This window comes from Microtus ochrogaster, chromosome 26 (genome assembly GCF_000317375.1).
Source record: "Microtus ochrogaster isolate Prairie Vole_2 chromosome 26, MicOch1.0, whole genome shotgun sequence".
Classification (NCBI taxonomy): Eukaryota; Metazoa; Chordata; class Mammalia; order Rodentia; family Cricetidae; genus Microtus; species Microtus ochrogaster.
The window spans coordinates 15,052,782-15,076,762 of NC_022025.1; the positions used below are offsets into that span (position 1 = coordinate 15,052,782).

The 23,981-nt window shown below is 41.9% G+C and overlaps 2 protein-coding genes across 10 annotated transcripts in view; one reads left to right on the top strand and one right to left on the bottom strand.

The window, feature by feature from the left end:
• Kmt2e (lysine methyltransferase 2E) overlaps nt 1-8,987 on the top strand; it is a 65,809-nt gene extending 56,822 nt beyond the window's left edge. For 3 of the 6 annotated variants that reach the window (XM_005358370.2, XM_005358371.3, XM_026784684.1), the window contains 10 exons: nt 1,370-1,624; nt 1,785-1,929; nt 2,343-2,593; nt 2,929-2,985; nt 3,108-3,671; nt 4,670-4,956; nt 5,418-5,506; nt 5,606-5,731; nt 5,863-5,948; nt 6,708-8,987. In XM_005358370.2, coding sequence (XP_005358427.1) covers nt 1,370-1,624; nt 1,785-1,929; nt 2,343-2,593; nt 2,929-2,985; nt 3,108-3,671; nt 4,670-4,956; nt 5,418-5,506; nt 5,606-5,731; nt 5,863-5,948; nt 6,708-8,219 — 3,372 coding nt within the window. In that variant the 3' untranslated portion in view covers nt 8,220-8,987. Of the gene's footprint in view, nt 1-1,369; nt 1,625-1,784; nt 1,930-2,342; nt 2,594-2,928; nt 2,986-3,107; nt 3,672-4,278; nt 4,393-4,669; nt 4,957-5,417; nt 5,507-5,605; nt 5,732-5,862; nt 5,949-6,707 lie in introns of those variants that run through there. The other 3 variants (XM_013350432.2, XM_013350431.2, XR_003377989.1) reach the window with 3 other exon arrangements.
• A 2,400-nt stretch (nt 8,988-11,387) lies between these two features.
• The window catches only part of Srpk2 (SRSF protein kinase 2), a 112,043-nt gene continuing 99,449 nt past the window's right edge, over nt 11,388-23,981 (bottom strand). For 2 of the 4 annotated variants that reach the window (XM_013350434.1, XM_013350433.1), the window contains exons 13-16: nt 22,762-22,831; nt 22,172-22,264; nt 21,706-21,798; nt 11,388-12,978 (exon numbers count right to left, since the gene is read on the bottom strand). In XM_013350434.1, coding sequence (XP_013205888.1) covers nt 12,794-12,978; nt 21,706-21,798; nt 22,172-22,264; nt 22,762-22,831 — 441 coding nt within the window. In that variant the 3' untranslated portion in view covers nt 11,388-12,793. The remainder of the gene's footprint in view (nt 12,979-21,705; nt 21,799-22,171; nt 22,265-22,761; nt 22,832-23,981) is intronic. The other 2 variants (XM_026784686.1, XM_005358372.2) reach the window with 1 other exon arrangement.

Below are 23,981 nucleotides of genomic sequence, written 5' to 3' on the forward strand. Positions count from 1 at the left end.
TAACCAACATTTGGAAGGAACAAACTTTTCTTTTTACAATAAAAAACAAGTTTTTAAACATTTTTTCAACTACAAATATCACATTTTATATGTATTAAATATATTCATTAAAAGCAAATTGTTGGCAGTGATATGTGTTTATTTACAGCACATTTTATTATTCTGTCTAGTATACATAGAATAGCATAGTCCTACAAAGACATATAGAAAAAAATTCTAAGAAAAGGAAGAGGGAAAGGATCCAAAAATGCTTTGGAAGGTAGGCCATTTGTATGTGTATGAATATGTAATACTTGTTCTAGAATTTACATTTAAGCTATGAAATTAAAAACTCCAACAGCAAAAGCTGATGTTACTAACCAACTTTTCTTGTTGCTGTTAACAGTAAGGAGGTTATTAGTGTTCAGGACCAGGTATATTTCAGGGAGTCAGGAGAGACTAGATTGTGAGGGCTGGGGTGTGTCTCAGTGGAACAGCACTTGCCTAAGCATTTCCAACAAAACCACCACCACCAAGGCTGAATTATGTGCATGGGGGATTTCAAACTTCTTAATGACCCAATGATTGTCAATGTGGACATGCACCTTGTTTAGAGATGCACAGCTTGAAAAACAGATTTTCCTAACAACCAGCAGTCTCATGTAATATATAAGCAACAGGTCTGCATTATTTGTGGTACTTACTGGTATCTCCTAGATTTGCTATATCACAAAACAAAAACAAACAAACAAACAAAAACAGAAAGGGGAAAAAAGGCTGGCTGGCTAGGTGCTTACTATATGTAGCCCAGACTGGCCTCAAACTGTGCCAGTCCTCCTGACTCAGCCTGGGATATAGGTGGTACACCACCATGACCTGCCAAAAATTAGTGTCTTTTTGTAATATAAGTTTTCTACACGTATTCATGTATTTTATCCCTATAAAATATTATGTAATAATCCTTAAGATAACAGTAAACGAGAAAATGAAAATACTGATAGTGGGGTTTATTTTTTACAACATAATATGAATAATTCTTGTTAAAGATTATTACTAAAATTATGTGTATGTTTGTCTGTCTGTCTGTGGGGTATATGCACATGAGTGCAGGTACCCATGTAGGCCAGAGTGTCAGATCCCTCTGGAGCTGGAGTTACGGGCGGTTGTGAGCCACCTGATAGGGTGCTGGGAACCGAACTTGGGTCCTCTCTGAAAGAGCAGTACATGCTCTTAACCGCTGAGCCATCTCTCCAGCCCCATAACATGAATAATGTAAATTACCCAACTTATCGTCTTAGACGATGTGCCAATATCTAATTTGATATTAGAATATTCTGTAGTGGAATCTGTGCAATTACTATATAGTGATCCAAATGTTTCTGTTCTCTAGCACTTGGTCAATGAATGGTTAAGTGAGAAGAATGAGAAGACAGGAAAACCTTCAGACAGCCTTTCAGAAAGGCCTCTGCGCATAACTACAGATCCAGAGGTGTTAGCTACACAGCTCAATTCTTTGCCAGGTCTCACTTACAGCCCCCATGTATACTCTACTCCTAAGCATTATATTAGATTTACATCACCATTCCTTTCGGAAAAAAAGAGAAGAAAAGAAACTCCTGAAAACATTTCTGGCTCATGCAAAAAGGTAAACTTTTCTTTGGATATAAAAATCTAGGAGAAGCCAAATGCAAATTTCAGTCCTTACTACAGCTCCTCACAATGAAATGCTTTTGTGATTGGCTTTGCATTTTACAGGCTATATAAATAGCTAAAACTGATTCTTATTTATGTTTTGTTTTATTCAGCGATGGTTGAAACAAGCCCTAGAAGAAGAAAATTCAACAATTTTACATAAATATCATTTACCTTGTCAGGAAGGATCCAGAAGTCCTATAGTTAATGGTGAAAATAAAAGTCCACTACTGTTAAATGACAGCTGTTCCCTCCCAGGTAGTGTTTCTTTCGGTGGTGTTTTAGTGTGAGGAATTGTGGCAGGGACAGCTGTAGTTTTGTGACAGGCAGTCTGTTCACTGTTGTGAACGTTAGAAAAGCAGCCTGCTGCTGTGGGCTTCCTCTTTCTGTTCAACAGATCTTTGCATGTATACAGACATAAAACCGTGGTTGGAGTGCGGTGTGGGGCTAGTGCAGACATCAGCTGCAGTAACGTTAGTACTTAATGATGAAGCCTTTTTGTGTGGCTTCTATTTGCTAACACTGAAACTCTTGGAGACTCAAGGAAGACGTCATGTTAGTGTGTTTTTAAGAACACTAGTTTTGGGGTCAAAGCCATTGTAATTACTGTTACTTATCTTATAGCAAGTCCCAGCAGTATGGTTTCTTATAGATTATTATTTCTCCAACAGATTTAACTACACCACTAAAAAAAAGAAGACTTTATCAATTGCTAGATCCTGCTTATTCAGAAAGCTCCACCCCTACTCCTTCACCGTATGCTACACCAACTCACACAGACATCACTCCTGTGGACCCAGCATTTGCGACTCCTCCACGGATCAAATCAGATGACGAAACTTACAGAAATGGTTATAAACCCATATATTCACCAGTGACCCCAGTAACTCCTGGCACACCAGGAAACACAATGCATTTTGAGGTGAGACGCTTGAATGGGGTGAGGGGAGGAGGAATGTCCACTCCTGGGAATGAACGTTATCCAACTTTGGCAAATCCCTGTCCCTGCCTTGTTAACTAGTGTGGTGAGAAACTAAGAGAAAATTGGGAACCTACATTTATATAAATTAAACATTTTTATTTGTGCCACAATGAGAATTTTTTTGTAATGTGTATATCAAATTGACCTAAAAGCAAGTGTCTTCAACAAGGTTTAAATCTAAAATCCATACATCAGTCTTTTCATTTTAACTTTTCATGTCTACAAACTATATTATTGTATTTTAATTTCTAACTTTGCTCATTACTTTTATGTAGAATATTTCCTCCCCAGAAAGTTCTCCAGAAATAAAGAGACGCACTTACAGCCAAGAGGTAAGGAATTATCAAAAAACCATTAGCTGATTTTCACTACTATTATTTTGCTTAAATTCCTGTTAGATAGTAAATTGTCCCTAAACGACATTGTGTGATTCCCTATGTCCTACCACCAACAGGGATATGATCGATCTTCAACCATGCTAACGTTGGCGCCTTTTAGAAATTCCAATTTAAGTGAACTGGGCCTTCAAGAAATAAAAACCATTGGATATAGCAGCCCTAGGAGTAGGACTGAAGTCAGCAGGCCTTGCCCAGGGGAAAAAGAATCTGTGTCAGACCTGCACCTGGGACTCGATGCAGTCGAGCCAGCTGCCTTACAAAACACCATGGAAATACCAGCCCATGACAGGACTGAGCCCAACGGCCAACTGGACTCCACCCACTCTGGGCGAGGGCCAGTGTATCCTTCCTGGGTTAAGAGTCCTGACAGAACAGGAGTTAACTTCTCAGTCAACTCCAATTTGAGGGACTTGACACCCTCCCATCAGTTGGAGATTGGAGGCGGCTTCCGAATAAGTGAGTCAAAGTGCCCGGTCCAGGATGACACTAGAGGCATGTTCATGGAAACAGCCGTCTTTTGTACTTCTGAAGATGGGCTTGTCTCTGGCTTCGGACGGACTGTCAGTGACAATTTGATCGACGGGAGTTCCACACCCCAGAATCCACCACAAAAGAAAAAGGTTATAATTTAACAATTTATAGTACTTTGAATGGGTTCTTCCTCAGTGCTCATAAGGGTTTATTGGTAGTTACAGCATTGTATGAGGCATTTGTAACTTGTTATGCAAGTTAAGGTGTTTGTGTGTGTGTGTGTGTGTGTGTGTGTGTGTACATTTTTTTTAAAGCTTCTTGTAAATAATTTGATGTTCCTAAGAAAGTAAAAATTATAGTTATATGAAACTTCTAATAAGAAATGTAGTTTGAGGTAAAAGACTCAAGGTAATTTCTTTCATAAAACAAATAACCTTTAAAAAAATAAGCCAAAGACCAAAACAATAGGTAGATAATTGTTCTTATTTCTCTTATTTTACATTGAGCAGGCAGCCTTGGAGAGAAGAAATGCCTCTTCACCATCTCATAATAATACTTACAGTGTTTAGGCCATGGATGTAAGAGTGCTTGGAAAGTATGATATGTTTGATAAGATTCTATCTTAATACACAAGTTCCTAATTTTGAGACAGAATGCCTTATTTTGCAAGAATGGGAGAAAACACACTTATTTGTTAAGTAACTGATGTATAAGTCAACGCATTTTAGTGATATGTGCTTTTAATTTTTATAACAGAGTCCAGTTGGCAACTTTGTGGGAAGCAATGTAGTATAGTGGAAAGAGCACGGGCTTTCAATAAGACCTAGGTTCGAATCCCGGCTCCAACACTCACCAGCTGTGTGACCTGGAGTGAGTGAGTTACTCAATTTCCTCATCTGTAAAATGGGGATGATAATATACCTATTTCTTAGGGTTGTTGTGAGGATTAAATGAGATAATGCATATAAATCATCTATGTACCATGCCTGGCATATAGTAGGCATTTAATAATTGTTAATTATTTATGGAAAATTCAATTATTTTTACATAATTTTCCTAATATAAATGTTACAGTATCCTTTTTAAAATTGATTCTGATATACAGCACAAGAATAAAAGATTTACTTTTATTTTTTTCTTGTTTAAGGTTTCTCTGTTAGAATACCGTAAGAGACAACGGGAAGCTAGGAAAAGTGGTTCTAAGACAGAAAACTTTGCTTTGATTAGTGTATCACCTCACACAAGTGGGAACCTGGGCAACAGTGGCGATGGGTGTGTCCATGGCAGTGAAAACAGCGAGCAGGGAGAAAACCAGGCCAGCTTGCCTTTGCCACCGCCAACTGCCACTCACAACGCCTCTTGTGAAGAGAGCGGCAGTACCTGTCCTGTTAAAGACGCCAATGCCACTGAGAAGAAAGACCCAGAAGTTCAGTGGTAAGCCCTTCCTCAAGGTCAAGAGTTACTCCTCCTGGTTGTTTATTGTGATGTCCTGGAAAGATGTAAATATTCCTTTCTGCAGAAGTCGCCATCCCAGTCGGCATCCTACACAGTTTATTTCTTTACATCCCTACCAGTTACCTCTGCAATGTAGCTTCTCACTACAGTATTTCTGCTCCCTTTGTTAACTGACATGACCTTATAAATGTTAACACAGTATTTCCAACATACCTTCCTTTTTACCAGGAAATTGCCAAAGACTAATGTTAGTCTAATTTCAAGTAAATAGAAATAAAAATTTCAGTTTGGAGTGTGGTTAACAATGAGACAGCTTTTCTCAAAGCTTAATACCAAGGTGCTGTCCCTTCATCTAAAGGACATTTCATTCATCAAGAGACAGAAAGTGTCATCTAGGTGGCAGCAGCATCTCTGACCTGAGGATGTGTTTTATCTTAAAGGACCGCCTCCACTTCAGTGGAACAAGTGAGAGAACGGAGCTACCAGCGAGCATTGCTGCTCAGTGACCACCGCAGAGATAAAGACAGTGGTGAGCATGCTTGCTTCTTCTCTGCCAAGTGCAGCTGACTGTCCCCTGTTCTCTGTTAGCACTAATGCTCTCTCTGGGTCTGCTCTGCTTCATCTCCAGGGGGAGAATCACCATGTGTCTCATGCTCACCGAGTCATGTTCAGTCTTCACCTTCATCTCATTCAAATCACATTCCCCCGGTACACGCTAAGAGCCTAGTCCCTTCTTTGAGTGAACTTACAGCAGGTCAGTAAGTAGATGATTTTAAAGGACTTTGTAGTTAGAAAGAAGCTATGCACAGCAAGCACTGTGTCTGCATGGGAGGAACTATTTGTCTTGTAACCTTTCGTTTACTGTAGGTTTCTTCTGCTTTACAGATGCCGATCCTGAAAATCCAGAACCCACAACTGTGAGTGAATGTCCATCCCCTGACACTTCTCAGAGCCCATCAAAAATGAGCAAGGTAATAACAATGACCTTTAAATCGGACTTTTTCCTGCTATATCAAGTATTAGTTTATGCCTTCCACACCCTTCCTGTTTATCATTCTTATGCTCAGCTGTGACAAACAGCTCTGGCTCAACATTGCAGTGTCTACTCCTCTTTTCATGGGAAACAATTTTATGACTTGCCAGTCAGCACTCCACAAACAAAAGCTCAGGTGATAGTCAAAAGGAAGGCTGAGCCAATGTGTGTATACTGCTGTAAACTAAAGGTGAGGGGTCTGAGTGCCTTGGACGTTTAAATTAAAAGATCGTCGGCATTTAGATAGTCTTACACTGGTGTCACCCTTATAAAGTTGAAAAAAGCATTACAAGTCTAAATGGTATGTTTTATGAATAATTTTTATTTATCCAAAGCAGTTTATCTTTAGTTAATCTCAAGAAATTAGAGTTATGAAATTAAAACTTGCTGAGTTTTAAGGTTGTCAAAAGACACCTCTCTGTTTGAAGAAGAAAAGGCAAATTAAAGACCATTAATTCATCAAAATTGAAAGAATTCAGTTTAAGCTAACTCGCTGTAAGAAACTACAAAATGTACTCAGAAACCCTCGCCTTTCACTGTCATGGGCCTCTGAACTTGTCATGTTGACAGTTTCCTGCCCTCTTTTAAAATATAGTAAGCAGTGAGAGTGAACTTCAAGGCACTTTATATATTTTTAAAATTTACGTAAACAAAACATTTCTGTGATTTGTTTTTTTGTTTTTTTTTTTCTTCATAGCCTAGTTCACCGGGGCCGATAAATCCTGCTCAGTCACATGGGAAAATACTCACAAAACCAGATTCCCACTGGGAGGCAACAGTCATTGTGTCAGAAGCTGAGAACAGCGCTCACCTAAAAACAGAGCTCCAGCAGAAACAGCTGTCAAACAACACCCCAGCACTTTCCAAGAACCATCCTCCTCAGGCCCATGTTCGCAATGCAAACGAGCAACTTCCACAAAAGCTGCCTTCTGCACCAACAAAGTTGCACTGTCCTCCATCACCTCACGTAGAAAACCCTGCCAAGTCCTGCACGCCTCACACAGCCGTGCAGCATGGTCACCTCTCACCAAAGCCTCCTTCCCAGCACTTAGGGTCTCCCTTCAGGCCTCACCATTCACAGTCACCTCAAGTTGGAACTCCTCAGCGAGAGACTCAGAGGAATTTTTATCCAGCAGCACAGAACCTTCAAGCCAATACTCAGCAGGCAACTTCTGGAGCATTATTTACACAGACACCCTCAGGACAATCTTCAGCAACATACAGTCAGTTTAACCAACAAAGTCTCAACAGCACGGCTCCGCCCCCTCCGCCCCCTCCGCCTCCTTCATCATACTATCAAAACCAGCAGCCCTCTGCAAACTTTCAGAATTATAATCAGCTAAAAGGTAGTCTTTCCCAACAAACTGTGTTTACATCTGGACCAAATCAAGCACTTCCTGGCACCGCAAGCCAGCAATCAGTTCCAGGACACCACGTTACTGCAGGGCATTTTCTGCCATCTCAAACCCCCACCATTCACCATCCAACTGCTGCTGCTGTGGTCCCGCCCCCACCTCCACCACCACCTGCTCCAGGACCACACCTCATTCAACAGCCAAGCTCACATCAGCAGCACTCCATAGCACATGTAGTCGGGCAAGTTCATGCTGTCACCCCTGGGGCACACATTCACTCTCAAACTACTGGACATCATTTACCACCACCCCCTCCACCTCCTGGTCCTGCCCCACATCACCACCCACCACCGCCCCATCCTTCCACAGGACTACAAAGTCTACAAGCACAACACCAGCATGTGGTAAACTCAGCACCCCCACCACCTCCCCCTCCCCCAGCCAGTGTTCTGGTTTCTGGGCACCATTCAACATCAGGTCAAGCCTTACACCACCCACCTCATCAAGGACCTCCACTTTTTCCTGCAAGTGCTCATCCAGCTGTACCACCGTATCCCTCACAAGCCACGCATCATACCACTCTGGGACCAGGACCCCAACACCAGCCTTCCGGAACAGGGCCACACTGTCCATTACCAGTTGCAGGTCCTCTTCATCAGCCCCAAGGACCTAACAGTATTCCAACACCTCCTGCTTCAGGGTTCTGTCCTCATCCTCATCCTGGCTCTGTGGCCCTGCCACATGGGGTGCAAGGACCTCAGCAGGCATCTCCAGTGCCTGGACAGATTCCAATTCACAGAGCACAGGTGCCACCAACATTTCAAAACAATTACCACGGTTCAGGGTGGCATTAAAATGGACTCTAATAACATTTTTTTAAATGTTCTGTAAGATAAACTGTATATTTCATATGTACCTATTAAGGTACTTTTTAAAGCTTGTACATGAAACTTTGTATAAAAACAAAACAACAAACAACAAAAAAAAAAAACCAAAAAAAAAAAAACACCAGTGCTCTTTCATTGTATTTTTCCCATTTTTGCTTTTAAGATTTCTTAAGAAATGTGCTTAAGCCAGTCGTAGGCATCTTTATTTTGTAGGTGAACATTCCAGCTGTTTTTCTGGCCATAGATCTGATGCTACATGACCTTTAAATTTTATTGTTGCAGTTAAGTTCATTTAGTGAGTATTTTCTATATTATTTTATACATATGCATTAAATAAGGACAGTACTATGAGGGTTTCTTTCTATGGTCAGCAGTTCTGTGAGTGCATCTTAGGTCTGAAAATGCAATACAGGTTTTTATAATTTGGTGTGGACATGGCTCATTTTGTTTTATCAATTTTTTGCAAGCAAAATGTAATTTAATGTATAGATAATTTCTAGTGATTCCTGACAGACTGTAAATACTACATTTCTTTTGCATATATAATTCCTTCCAGCCCTTTTCATTTGGTAATAGCATTGTACATATGGCAAGTCTTTTGCAAAAGTGTGATCTCTGTGAAAGTAGTACAGTATATGACCTTTCCTTTTTATTTCAAATATGCTGTCACATTGAAGCACTGGTTGGGCATTTTAATTCATGTTAATAAATCACAATTATGTCAGTTTTACTAAACTGTTCTGTACAACTTCTGAGATTGAGATCTGCTTAATGATTTTACAAAAGTTAACGATTTTCAAATATAATTTGTAAGGAAAGAACCTTCAATCTTCTTTAGTAACTGCTACCTCAACTGCACGGCAGGCTTCCAGCAGTGAATCTGGGTGGCTCCCAAAGTCCTTTCTATCATTTGCCTTTTCTTCATGAGCCACAGGAGATTAAATAGCCAAGGTGTGTGGCTTTCAATTAATTAATCCAGATTATTTGTGTATTACACACTAAACAGATGCACACTGCAGCTTACCAGTTTGAAAAGAAATAATTTACCTAAAACACAAAAAGATTTAATTTGCACTTTAGAATCTCACTGTAATACCCTACTAACAGAATTGATATGAAATTGTAATGTTTACTATCTAGCTTTAATGCTTTTTTTAAGTTGTAGAAAATGGATTTCTTAAGACAAAGGGGAAAGGCAGGCTGAAATATGTCAAGTAGAATGAAGGGGGCCTCAGTGAATATCTTACTGCTGAAAGAAAATTATATCAGTTGTGATTTTTTTCTTTTTTTAATTTCCAGCTTTTGCCGTCTACCTATCAGAAGTACGAAATCTATCAATAGCAGTGATCCTATTTATCAACATTCAAATGTTCACCAGGGACAAAAGTAAACGTTTAAAATGACTGAGCTCTGGTAGTGACTTAAATCACATAATCATTTAATTTCCATTTGAAAATCAGCTGCTGATGGAACATGGGCAGACAGCTCCCTTAGGGTTTGACCCTAGTAACCTTCTTCAAGTTTCTGAAGAGCATCAGTCAACATTGCCCCCCCCTTTCGGGGGGGGGGGTTGAGTCAGGGTTTCTCTGTGAGACGGTCATGGCTGTCCTGGAGCTCACTCTGTAGACCAGCCTGGCCTCAAACTCACAGAGACCCACCTGCCTCTGCCTCCTGAGTGCTGAGGTTAAAAGTGTGTGGCCATTACTGCCCAGCATAACTTTGCCATATTTGTCAAAGTTCTTAGGATGTTCACTGAAGAAACAGTTTGAAAAAATGAAGTTTCATTGTTCCTCCCGACAGTATCAGACACAGACCAAAGCTAACTAGCATGAAAACGTCAATAATATTCAACTCCTTAAAATGGACTACCCTCTATTCAACATCTTTAATCCACATACTGTCAAAATAACCCGTTATATTAAGAAATTCAGAATGAAAGCTGTTACCTGAAGGATATTAACTAGATACAAGTTTTGATGAACACTCTACCAAGCTTTTAATTAATTAAAAGTGTGTGTGCGGGGGGAGGAGCGGCACACCCAGGTAGGCAGGCAGATCTCTTGGGTTTAAGACCAGCCAGGGTTAAGGGGAAAAAAAAGGAAGAAAATAATTTGAGCATGTTTTCCACTCCAATGAAAGTTCTACTTATTACCTTATCTACAATAAATCATTCATGGTGCAGAGAATATGAATAACCAAGCAGATCTCACCTAAAAAGGATGTTTCATTGGAACTCTTAATACCCACTTTCTCTTTGGCAAGTTCTGCCAGATTACATGACTTACTGCTTATAATTTTCCACGAGGATTTCACAGGGTCTTTGAACTAAAAATACTGAGTTGGTTATAGTGTTCTGAATATTTTACTCTTTTCTTTTTTTAGACTTTTCATACAGGATCTCACTAGCCTTGGCTGGCCTGTAGACCAGGCCGGACTAGAACTCAGAAATCCACCTATCTCTGCATCCCTGGGATTAAAGTCCAGCACCACGACACCCAATCTTTGTATTTTTTTTTATCAGCATGCTACCAAGAATCTGATATAACCATATGGTTGGTACCCAATCACAAATGTGTTTCTTTGTAGAACTTCTTGTATGTAAAGTAGCTAAGGTATTCAACAGAAAAACCACCTTAAAATTATATTCTAGCTTTCTTTTCCAACATGAGCTAAATCTACATTAGACAAATTTCATTCAAATTGTAAAAAGTCTTTCAGACATAGGGAAGACATAAATATATACTTTGTGGTTCTTATACACGTGTTTCTATGATGCTAACACTCAGCTGCCACCATCTGTCATAGGATCTACATGGACAGCCTCATTAGAAAAACTCAGCATGCATAGTACATAAATGAGTGGAACCTTCTACCTCACAAGAGTGCGATACAACAATGCTAACTCCTAAAAGATATGTGTCTTGTCTGCTCAGAGTGAAAGATAAGGGGTAGGAGGGAAGAAAGTGGAGCACTTATGATGAAACACTGGTTTTAAAAAAGGGACCATCCACATCCCTAAAATGCACAGGTAATCTCCTGATAGTGAGCTTTAGTGTGTCCTATGCCTTCATCTGGGCCTCCTTCAGCTTTGGTGACTCTACTGAGAGCAGACACAGGGCAGTGACCAAGGCAATGTCTGGAAAAAAACCAAAACACTTTAATTTTTTAGACAAGTGCAAGCACCCCAAACAAAGGATTATTGTTACAACACTTGTTAGCTTTTCACAATCTAATTATTGCAAAGGCATATGGATAAATGTTAATGAACAAAGTCAAGAAAAACGAGGCACCTTAATGAATAAAAATTTTTTAAAAAAGGACATTCAATTCACTGACTTCTAAGAGGCTAAATATACCTCTCTATGTTACATTCTAACATTGTATTGCCTACTAATGGTTTGTATCCTGAATTCTACAATTAATTTTAAGGAACTGCATAAACTAAAATTGTACGCGGCCTGCAAAGGGGAAATTATTTTATCATTCATGGAAAGACAATGAAAAGGAGTAAAACCCTGTAGCGAGTAAAGCTGCTTATGGAATGAACATGATCACTGTTACCTTTAAGCTGTGAGGAGTGTTCTGTCCACTGTGCTGCAAACTATAAGCCACACCTTGTGTTTTAGACAAACACGATCATGCTTTTCCAAAAATATATTATTATTTTCATTCCACACACAACATATTTCTCTTGTCCAATTTAATCTACATATTTAACTTACAGTGCTGATAGGAGGCACTGGGCCATCACATTTTAAGTGGGAATGACTTATTCTTAAAAAGTAGTTTTAAAAATATGAAAAAATACAAATGGGACTGCTAGATTATAGCATAAATTTTTGAATGAAAACCAAGTTTTTCTTCCTTTAAAGTGCCACAATTTAAAGCCTTCCTTTCAAGTGGCACCGAATCCAGAGCCATTTGGACTGTTATGGAATGAAAAGTTTGTGCAACTTGTTGAAGCAGTGGAAATCTGCAACATGCAATGTATGCTAAGAAGCACTCAGGACTGGGTAGCTTTTCTGAATGTGAATCCGTCCCCTATTTATGCAAAATAACAGTTACATACACTATAATACAGGAATGATTTCCCTTTGCCAGAAGAAAAAATTGTGTATTTCCTCATTCTTTCTTGGTTCCAACTGATAATTTCTTAAGATTGTAAATTATATAATACTCAGCTAAAATGTATCTTCATAAATAGTTACAAAACCTGCCAAAACACAAAGGGGAAAGTATTTTTTGTTCAAAAAAGAAATGACATTTGAATGTCACACAACACAAGAAACAATGCTTAGAGACATGTTATTGTTTCCAGAAGAAGATGGCCAGTAAACTACTTAGCTGAAGACAGAGACTACCCGTCCCCAGGATCATGGTGCACAGAAAGCCAAGTGTCAAACAACAGTACCTCAAAGCAAACAAAGGTCTGAGTGTGGAGCCAGCTCACTTGTGATCCTGTTAAAGAATGAGAGCCACTGTTTAGGTCCAGTGGACTGGGAAACATTTGCTAGCTCAGAACGCTATATTTGTAGAATCTGCTAAGAATTCAACCAAGGATGTCGAAGGCATTCGCCAGCTGAGGCTCGTTTTTCTGGAACCATCTCTAACATTGGAATCAGGAAATCTGTAAACTGTGCAGCGTCTTCATGGGGCCAGCCATACTTTTCCACAAGTACATCAAAGAGGCTCCAGGGTTTCAGCTTGGTGATATGCCGCAGTTCTCCTGCAGAAAAAGACGCACACAATTACAAAAGCTCGGGTTTGCACAGCCCTGAACTTAATTGGTCCAGACAGACTTTTTTCAATTTAGCAGGCAATCTAACTCTCAAAACTTTGGAAACAACAAAGGAAACTAGTTGTCTCCTCATAAGCAAGTCTCATGGAAGAACTAATGATTTTGTCCAAGCTAGCAAGGTGGATGTAAACGGATTAAGAGTTTGTATAAACAGCTCTGAGCTTCTTGAGGTACAAAAGTATACAGCATATTTGCATTTTTACCACCCGAGAGCCACTCTCACTTCAGTTTGGGTGCTGTTGTAATTTGTAAGCTTGCTTAGCAAAACCTGTATGATGCTTATCATTTATTTATTTGTTACATATACAATATTGTGTCTGTGTGTATGTCTGCAGGCCAGAAGAGGGCAGCAGACCTCATTACAGATGGTTGTGAGCCACCATGTGGTTGCCGGGAATTGAACTCAGGACCTTTGGAAGAGCAGGCAGTACTCTTAACCACTGAGCCATCACTCTAGCCTGATGCTTACCATTTGAAGGCTTTATACTACTGCATTTTACCATGCAAAGATAAGGAAGTCTGTGCCCCTAGAACATTGCTGATAAGTTTCTCTGGCGGTACAGATGTCCACTGGGCTACACGAACTGACAGGCACATGTACACAGCCAATGTGACTAAAGAACACAGTAACTCTAATTTGTCTAAATTTAGATAAACAGCCACAAGGAGCTAGTGGAGACCCAAAACAAATGCTGTTCTTCTCTACATTTTGTCGTAAAATATACGACCTCAAGGACAATTCCTTATAAAACATGAAGTTAAAAATTTTCTAATGTGTCACCTGTACTATGAAAGTGTCACTAGCCCCCCAAATTTCCCTGACACAGCAGGGAAATGAACAGTAATTAGGTAGCCTGTGTGCTAGAAAGACCCTTGTTAAAAAAAAATGTATTCCAGGTCACTTTCACTCTATGAACAACTCCATTTCTGTTTGTCCACTCTTGGGCCCCTGTGCATCTCCTACATGTCTAGGAACTATGTCAACTGACCGCCACATCCATACCAGGCCTTCAGTGGCACACTGCCAGGTGAGTGGAGCCCAGCACAAGCCCTGGTACCACAACAGTATGTCTTCTCTGCCACTTGCTGTAATATGTTCTCGACCTCCTTTATGCTGTGATCCTTTCATACAGTCTCTCATGTTGTGCTGACCCCCAACCATAAAACTATTTCATTGCTACTTCATGACTGTAATTTTTCTACTCTTATGAACCATAATGTAAATATCTGATTTGCAGGTTCTCTGACATGCAACACTCCTGCCCCCCAGGAGCAGAGAACCCCTGCTGCAGGGGTGCTCTGGTGATTTGCATCGGAGGCCTGGACTATTGCACTCATGCAAACCAATTAGAAATATCCTGGCCCCCCACTTTCAAACCCAAACAAAAAGAAGATAGGATTTCTACAAATGCAAAAAAACAAGTCAAGAATCACAGCAATCCCACACCCACCTCCACCCATGGCCCTTTTCTTTCTATACTTTCTTCAGTGGATACTCTTGGCTGTCTGCAGAATTACCACCATGCTATACACAGGACTCCACAAAGAAATTTTTGGGATGGTTCCTGGTTAAAAAGAAGGTGAGTAACAAACAAGCTTCCAACTGCTAGCAACAAAGTTAAGTGCTGCTTCAATAGTGGAGATCAGATCTCTAGGCTTAGTAAGGAAACAGACCCACCTTAGTAGTGGAAAAGGAAGACCTTCAAATAAAAACAGTTTGTAAAGATCAGGTCTATCCAAAGGCTGGTTAGAGGCTCAAAAGGTAAGTGGGTAAACGGTGCTAGCCTGAGGACCTGAGTCTGATCACTGGAACTCTGTGAAGTGTAACAGAAGGAAATGACTCCACAGAGTTGTTCTGATTTCCACACATGTGCTGTGGCACATGGCACCCACACATACCATACATAAACGAAGAAAAATTTAGAAACAAATCTGAAAAATCATTGAAGTCTAGCTCTAGGGACATAGTCAAATAAGATCAGGGTTAGGATGGAGGCTAAAGGCTGAATATAAAGCATATATACTTGTTGAAGTTAACCTACATATATACTTGTTGATGTGATGTATGTGATAAAAGTCTCAAAGCTATTGCTCTACAGAGTCACAGGACTTCAAATATACTGATGAAAATGGAAAGCAGATGCACATTAGAACCCAGCTCTCCAGGCAGCAAACACCTCCCAGGTACATTTTCAGTAGCCTAACCACAGAACGAGGACAGCCATCACTGCCCAACAGGTTAAGATTACAGTTCACACACAACACTGAGGCTCAATCTTTGGTAACAGAAGAAACTTTCTTGACATTTAATTATTCTGTCTTGACATAAGTTCCCAATGAATGCAAATGCTGGCAAGTACTGTCCACAAGAACAGAACTTACTGATGCAATCTACCAACTTTTTAAGGTAAGGTCCTTCCTTCAATGGGCATCAAACTTAGTACATTCATCTCTCAACCCACAGAAACTGTACTTTCATCAACAATCCAAGGATATTCAAATCTCCTAAAGAAAATAGGATAGCGTTTGCATACAACCTACATACACTGCACACACATACCACACCCCCACACACTACACTGTCATATATTTTTTGAGACAGCATCATAACTATACAGCCCAGACTGACCTGGAATTGTCAATCTTGTTTTCATACCCTCAACGATGGGATTACAGCTTTATATTACTACACAAGACACTCACCTCCACAGTATAACTCTGAACACAATGCAAGAGCCAGAGAAATAGTTATATTCTACTAACAGGTGATAGAGACAAAGAAAACAGTACATACATAATTTTTAATAAATGTATTTCTGCTCTGTTATTGACAGAATTTTTGGATATGGAACAAGAGAAACTAAAAGATGCACCATGTTACCATCTGTGAAAAAAGTACTTAACAGGGACAGGAAGATCATTGAGTTATAATCCCCAGTCCAAAATCTGAGACTCTGAGCACCACCATGATAAGGAAGAAAATTACACACTGGATCTCATATGATGAGTGACATTCAACGCCAGCTGTGACAGCCTATGTGCATTTACATGTCCATGAAAAAGAAGTGAGTTTCACGTCCACTTGTGTCAAATCATCTAGTTTATCATGTGTATGTAAATATTTCAAGGTCTGAGGACTTCAAGAATCCACAACACTTTCAGTCTGAAGAACTTTGAACAAGGAACATTCTGCTTATATGGTGGAAATTATTTCAAATTTACAATAATTTCACTGCTCTGATCACACAGCTTTAGACTAAGTACCAAAACAGTCCTTAAAACCTACAATCAGAGCTAGAGAAACTCAACAGTTAAGAACACTTGTCACTCTTATAGAGGATCCAGTTTCAGTTCTTGGGATCCACATGGTGATACACAACCATCTGCAACTCCAATTCCAGGGGACCTGACACCTGATCTCTGCAGGCACCAGGCTCAACATATGGTGCACATAAACAACACCTCACATACAGAAAACAAGTCTTAACAACAAAACAACACAATAACTAAGACCACCCACACTCATCTGTGTGCACTCCCATCGTCCACTGCCTCAGTGGCCTTTGTCCTGCATTTGCCAGGCAAAACCGTGTGAGCAAGAGGAAGTGCTAGAGTAGTCACACTGCTGTGGTTTGTGCTGTTCCTGAGTTAGCCTCACACCGACCATGCCCTCCTTCCCAGAGGTATTCCTCATGTTCCTAAAGCCTTGTGATAGTCACACACTCCGTGCAGATGTAAAACTGGAATGGTATGAGAATCTTTCGATTCTTTTAAAACTTGAAACCAAGAAAACAGAGCAGAACATTGCCACATGAAGCCTGTCAGTACTAGCAACGAGGAGCCTGTGCCCACAGGCTCTGCTCCTCACAGTTCTCACAGGTCAGCTACTTTTCAGGTAGCCTTGGAGGTTAAGTTTAAAACATTCTTGAGTTTCAGCTTAAATATGTAAATTAAAGATATGGACTACAGAGAGTGTGAGGCCAGCCTGAGATGTGCACAGGGAACCTCGTGGTGGTGTGTTTCTGTGAGACTCACCTCCCTCACTATCCCACCTCAGAACTCAGAGCTGTCACATGTGAACTTCAGTGCACTTCTGACATATTCAATTCAATTCAATTCAATTCAATTCAATTCAATCTTTACTTTTTTATTAACATTTTTTTCTTCTGTGCATGAACATTTTGCTTGCATACATATCTGTGCACCATGTGTATGCCTAGAGCCCATGGAAGCTGAAAGAAGTTGTTGGATCCTCTTGAACTTTAATTACAGAAAATTGTGAGCCACCATGTGGGTGCAGAGAATTAAACCCAAGTCCTCTGCAAGAGCATCCATTGCTCTTAACTGCCGAGCCATCCTTCTAGTCCCTTTATTACATCTGCAGCATCTGGAAGCATCTGTTTTGTGTGTGGGAACACATGTGCCATGCAGGAGTACGTAGAGCAAGCAGTAGGCATTCACCTTCCCCTGAGTTCTAGGGTCAAAGTCAGGCTATCTGACTTGGGGGCAAATTTTACCTGGTGAGCAATTTAATAGGAGCCCTGAATTTATTTATTTATTTTTTAAATTTATGTATTTATTAAAGATTTCTGTCTCTTCCCTGCCACAGCCTCCCATTTCCCTCCCTTCCCCCAATCAAGTCCCCCTCCCTCGTCAGCCCAAAGAGCAATCAGGGTTCCCTGCCCTGTGGGAAGTCCAAGGACCACCCACCTCCATCCAGGTCTAGTAAGGTGAGCACCCAAACTGCCTAGGCTCCCACAAAGCCAGTGCGTGCATTAGGATCAAAAACCCATTGCCATTGTTCTTGAGTTCTCAGTAGTCCTCATTGTCCGCTATGTTCAGCGAGTCCGGTTTTATCCCATGCTTTTTCAGACCCAGGCCAGCTGGCCTTGGTGAGTTCCCGATAGAACTCCCATTGTCTCAGTGTGTGGGTGCACCCCTCGCTGTCCTGGAGCCCTGAATTTAATAACATCGTAAGAGCTAAGTCGATGTGCACAGTCATGTTCCCGCTGTAGTGATGCTCCATGTGGGAACAAGTTTAGGTAACCTATCCTCTTCGATGAATCCATTCTTTTGTTTTGTTTTCTTTTGTTTTTTTTGAGACAGGGTTTCTCTGTAGTTTTGGTGCCTGTCCTGGAACTAGCTCTTGTAGACCAGGCTGGCCTCGAACTCATGGAGCCCGCCTGTCTCTGCCTCCCAGGCATTGGGATTAAAGGTGTGCGCCATCACTGCCCAGCCAATGAATTCATTTTTAACACAATAAATTCACTAAAACAATGGCTACAGATGGTCAAAGAAAACAGCCTAGTGAGGATCACTGATTTACTCACCAACCCTCTGGGGGTTGCCACTCACCTGTTGGGGAACAGAGAAAGAACAAAATCCACAGTGGTGCTGATTTCTACTGGGACACATCCTAACTGGTCTCTCCTTTACTTATTGTGAGATGGGATCTTACTATGTAGCCCAGATTGACCTTCAATTAAAAGTGAGTCTCCAACCTCACTTCTACATGCCACACCCAGCACATTCTGGTTTCTTTATGGTCTCAGGTGGGTAATGTCCACACCCAAGAACAGAAGCAGCCAATTCACCTTAATTGGTTAACAGCAGTAACCATGCTGCTTGTCTCAAAATTCAGTTCAGTTTTTAACGTCTGGCCAAGGAATGGCCAGAACTGGTACTGGTTGTGACTTCTGGAATTCGTAAGAAGCTGCACCTGATGCTTGATTTTAACACATGAAACTTACTGCTTCCTCAGACCAGTGGTAGGGGTGGAAACCTCAGAACAGAGAAAAGGGTTCCTAGTAAACAATTCGTGAGTGTTGTGCTGCAGATATGGCTCAACTAAAAATGACAACTTTACATTCTGCCTTTGTCTATCAACTGTGGCATGTTACACTGGGAATGGTGGTATATGCCTTTAATCCTAACCTTCGGGAGACAGAGGGAATGGAACTTTGTGAGTTTGAAGCTAGCCTGGTCTACAAAGCCTATTATTTAAAAACAAAACAAAACTCATTTTCTCATTCTCATAGAAATACTTTCATAACATGTCTTCACTCCTCCTACTAATACTGTACATCTGTCAAAGTCCAACCCTCTTCTGATTGCCACGGTGATAACCAACCAACCAACAACCAGAAAGGAGTCTGTAAACCCAAACTCCTGGTCATAAGGGATTTATGGCCTTATCACAGAGTCTCTCTTATGTCCAAATGGGAAAAAAAATCATTCTATTTACCACAGTAACGCCAAATTAAAAAGAGTATTAAGTACACAGCATGGTGGTACTGAGGCTGGAGGATCAAGAGTTAAAAGACAGGAACTACAGATATGTGTGAGTGGTTAGGAGTACTTATTGCTTTTGCAGAGGACCTAGGTTCAACTTCTAGTACTCACATGGCAGCTCACAACCATCCATAAGTCCAGTCCCAGCGATCTGATGCCCTTTGCTTACTTTCCTGTACATCAGGCACACGTGTAGTGTACACACGTACATGTAGACAGAAAAAAAACACTGCATAAAATATACACAAAATAAATAAAGCTTTAAAAAGAAAACCAGTGGAACCCTGTTTTTAAACCTGAGATAGACAGATACCAAGGGTGGGGGACAAGAATACATACTGACTTTCTCTTCGCAAATCACTTTCAAACCTAAGCACTTAAGTCCTAAAGCACAAGTGCTAAAAATGGTTGTTCTCACACACACACACACACACACACACACGTGCGTGCACGCACACACACACACGCACGCACACACACACACACGCACGCACGCATGCACACACGCACGCACACGCACGCACGCACGCGCACACACACACGCGTGCGCACGCACACACACACACACACGCACACGCGCGCACACACACGCACGCACACACACGCGTGCGCACACGCACACACATGCGTGCGTGCATGCGCACACACGCGCGCACACACACACGCGCACACACGCACGCACACGCACACACACGCACACACACGCGTGCGCATCCTGGGAGCACGAGCGCTGAGAAAAAAGCCCATGTGAAACGTGCCCAATAGGACAGGTGCATCTCCCAGAAACTCCAGCAGGCAGGAGTAAGAAGATGATTTGCCACTGCTGCTGTAGATACTGAATTAATGGCTTACAGCTCCAGGCCAGCTGCAAAACCTCAGGAGCCAAGGAGCACACCATATCTATGGCTCCAGCACTGCGAAGGAAGGACTGGGGAGATGACTCGGTCGTTAGCGCTTCTAAAAGTTTGCTTCGCAATACCCACACGGCAGCTCCAAACCATCCCACAGTATCTGATGCTTCTGTAGGAACCATGTCTACACATGGTAGACTGTAGACAAAAGACCACACACACACACACACACACACACACACGGAGGGGAGCCAGTGAGGTGGCTAGCTTAGGAGGTGAAGAGGCTTGCCGCAAAGCCTTTTTGGCATGAATCTGATCCCTAGATCACAGGCATTAATTAAAAAGGAGAGAAGAAACAACAGCAAAAGTGTCTTCTGAGGTCCACGTACACCCTATATCACATATGACCTCCCCAGAAGGTAAATAAATGTAATTTAAAAAGAGATGAGGAATGGGATAAAGGAAGGGGAGTTAAAACAACTTCAACTGGGCTTTCCATGTCCTACTCAAGCTGAGGGCATATGTGTGTGTGTGTGTGTGTGTGTGTGTGTGTGTGTGTGTGTGTGTACACACATGTGGGGGAGGCAGAGGACAACTGAGGGTGTTGTTCCTTAGGAGCTGTTAACTTCTTGTGAGCACAGTCTCTCATTGGGGCCTGGAGCTGATTGCTAGACTGCCTGGCTGAAGAGCCCCAGGGTTCCAGGCACTGGATTACAAACGCACAAGCTTTCTTATGTAAGTGCTGGGACTGAGCTTTCTTCCCAGTCCTCACTCAAACTTTCTTTAAAGGAGAATGTAAACAAAACTGAACCTAAGCTGGTAAAAACAATTAACAACACCAAAGAGGCGCAAAAGGCAACAGCACCTGAGAGTTTTGTTGTCATCAGACAAGATCTTATGTAGCCTATGCTAACCTAGTTGAGGATGACCCTGAATTCCGTACCTTCTACACCCACCTCCCCAACTGCTAAGATTAAAGAGTCCCAGCTTTTTCTGAGGAGTCATTTTTTAGGGTGCGGGGAGACCCTTGGGGCTTCCTGGTATTTTTAAGCATTGACACTGCCTGGAGACTACAAATGGTAAACAACTGTTCGACGTCACGGCCAAGGGATGGTCAGTGAGAATGGTATCATTAAGACCAATCGCCATGTGCATAGCACAGCCCCACACAGTGTCAAATAGCTCAGACATCTCCAAGAAAATGCCCATGGCTACATATGAAGCCCATCTCTAGATTGTCCTGAGTGCTGGGGTTAGAGAGGAGCCACCCTCCACAGATATCTGAACAGATAGTGTCCACGTGGAGTCAGTAAGGATGGTTGGAAGCCTGTTTTCTCACAAAAGTCTCGCTCCACAGATACCAGATGATTCCAGATTATTTCGTGAGTACCTTCTTCAGAAGAATTCCCCAGTTGCAAAGTCTTGATCTTTTCCCCTGCCCAAACATGGGGGCACTACTTCTCCCTTTGGGAGAGGATTATGCTGAAAATCAGTGTTGCATAAATACCGTTACCTTTTCTGGTGAAAAACTCCTTGGAATATTTCCCCAACATAGCGTATTTTCGAGGGACTTTCCCCAGCAGTTCAATGATCAATGCTATGTGATCTGCATTGGGAAACATTGCCAGCAAAACAGAAACACACGACAGTTTAATCAGTACACTGCATGCAGACACTATTACTGCCCGCGCAGACAGAAACGGAGCGCAACCTGAATGACCAAAAACAGGATTTATCCAGTTGATTCAAAACTAAAAGCCAGAGGGCACTCAGCTGTCCTGAGTACCAGAACGAGGCGAGTGTCAGTGCGTCACAGCACAGACCACACTCAGTCTTCGTCGGCATGTACACCAGCACAGGCATTCTGCTCAGCTGCTTTTGGAATTTAGAAGCAATGCTTTGGTCACCATTACTGCTGCTCCTGCAGCTCTTCCATTTCTGTCTGCATCGTGGCGCTTTTCAAAGAGAAGAGGTACTACCTCTGCGGTTGAAGAATTCCCGAGAATATTTTCCAGACAGAGCAAAGTGCCTTGGGATACTGCCTAGCAGCTCTATGATGTGGGCTATGTGGTCTATGAGGAGAGAAAAAAAAAAGGATATAGGAATGGGGAGGGCAAAGGGAAGGATGGGATAAAAGAAGAGGGGAAAAGTAAAATTAGTAAAAAATCAGAACTAGATTCAAATCAACACTGTCTGCAGCACATCCATGCAGAGGTTCATGGGAATGGCAAGCCTCAGACACCAACTGGAGCAGCAACAGTGACTGAGGCCAGCTCACCCCAGGCTACCTCAGCATTGCAAGCAAGGAAGCATGAAGATGGGCAGGTTCACAGAAGGAATTCAAGTCTGAATTTCCTGGTTTTCAACTGAGCTCCCAAACAGGACAGCGAAATGGTCAGCAGAGCCACAGAGTGACCGTAATGGACCAGGAAATCTGTGGTGGGTGCTGCCCATTCACCAGCACTTAGGGGGCTTCAAACTTAAAGCAAAACTTGTCTCTGCTTCAGTCAGACAGTAAACAATATTCTCTAGATCCACACCAAGGTAGTTGCTGGGCAACAGCACTCACCTTCATCTCTGGAATAGTCTTCCCCAGAATGCGGTTCGAACAAATAGTCTCCTGTTGCCAGCTCAAATGCCTAGGACACAACACACGACAAGCTGAACACTTCAGAGGTGGCTCAAGAGCCGGCAGTTCTTTGCTAGAGGAAGCCTACTTTTGCAGAGAACCACAAGCAGACCAAAGAACATCCTAGAAAAGCCCAACCCCTAGTTTTCCTTTCTTCCAGAAAAGTTCACAGAAGCCACAGGGGTATGTTTACGTCTTCTCATGGGAGAGGGAAGAGCTGAGGCTCTCCTCCTACTGTAGGAAGTGGAACAGAGCTATCCAGCAATCAGCAGCAGCTCTGGTCACTGCACACTGCAGCTTCTACACAGAGTGAAATAAGGCTAAGTTCGGAACTCAGGCAGGCCTGTGAGTCCAAGGCCCATCAGATCAGATATTGCTGGGCTTTTTCGATGCACTTAGGATCAAGGACTAGTTCCAGCATCTTGGTTATCATCAGTTTACTCATCTCTGACTCAACCAGAGGAGCACCTAGAACCAAGACTCCCTTCTCTTCTACCCTCCAGGCCCTCATGCTGCTACCTACTATCCCTCAGAACATCAGCGTGAAGAGAAGTCCACTCATTTTTACTTACTTTGCTCAGAAAAAGGCTCAGGACCAGAAGTCTGATTATTATTTATTTTTTTTTTAAAAAAAAAAGGAAAGAAGGAAAGAAAGAAAACAAACTATCTTTTTCATTACACATACAGGAATCTGGTTTTGTGAGCTATGCAAAGACAGCAACCGCTACTGTGATGATAATGAAAACTTTTTTTTAAAGGTTAACTCCCATTTTTAGCTTCTCCCAGATTTAATGCTACTGTGGTTAAGCTCTTCCTGCTTGCTGATGCTGGTGAACAGGTAACCATGCCAACGTCTCTCCTTCTTGCAAGACTGCTGAAGAGCATTCCCAACATTAGTCATCCCTCCCTCTCCCTTCTAATGGCCAGACTGCCTAGCAGGCTCCTGGAGGCTCATTTACCAGGTAACAGCTGTCCAACTAACAGCACAGCCACAGACCCTTAATTTTTAAATACATGAATTACATCCTGATTGAGAAGGAGGTTCCAAAGCAGACTTGGGTCTGGGAGGGCACAGCAATATCATCTCAGCAGAAGACAACCTGACAGCCCAGCACTGCAGCGGCAACAAGAACACACGGTGCACAGACTCTTGGTTGGGG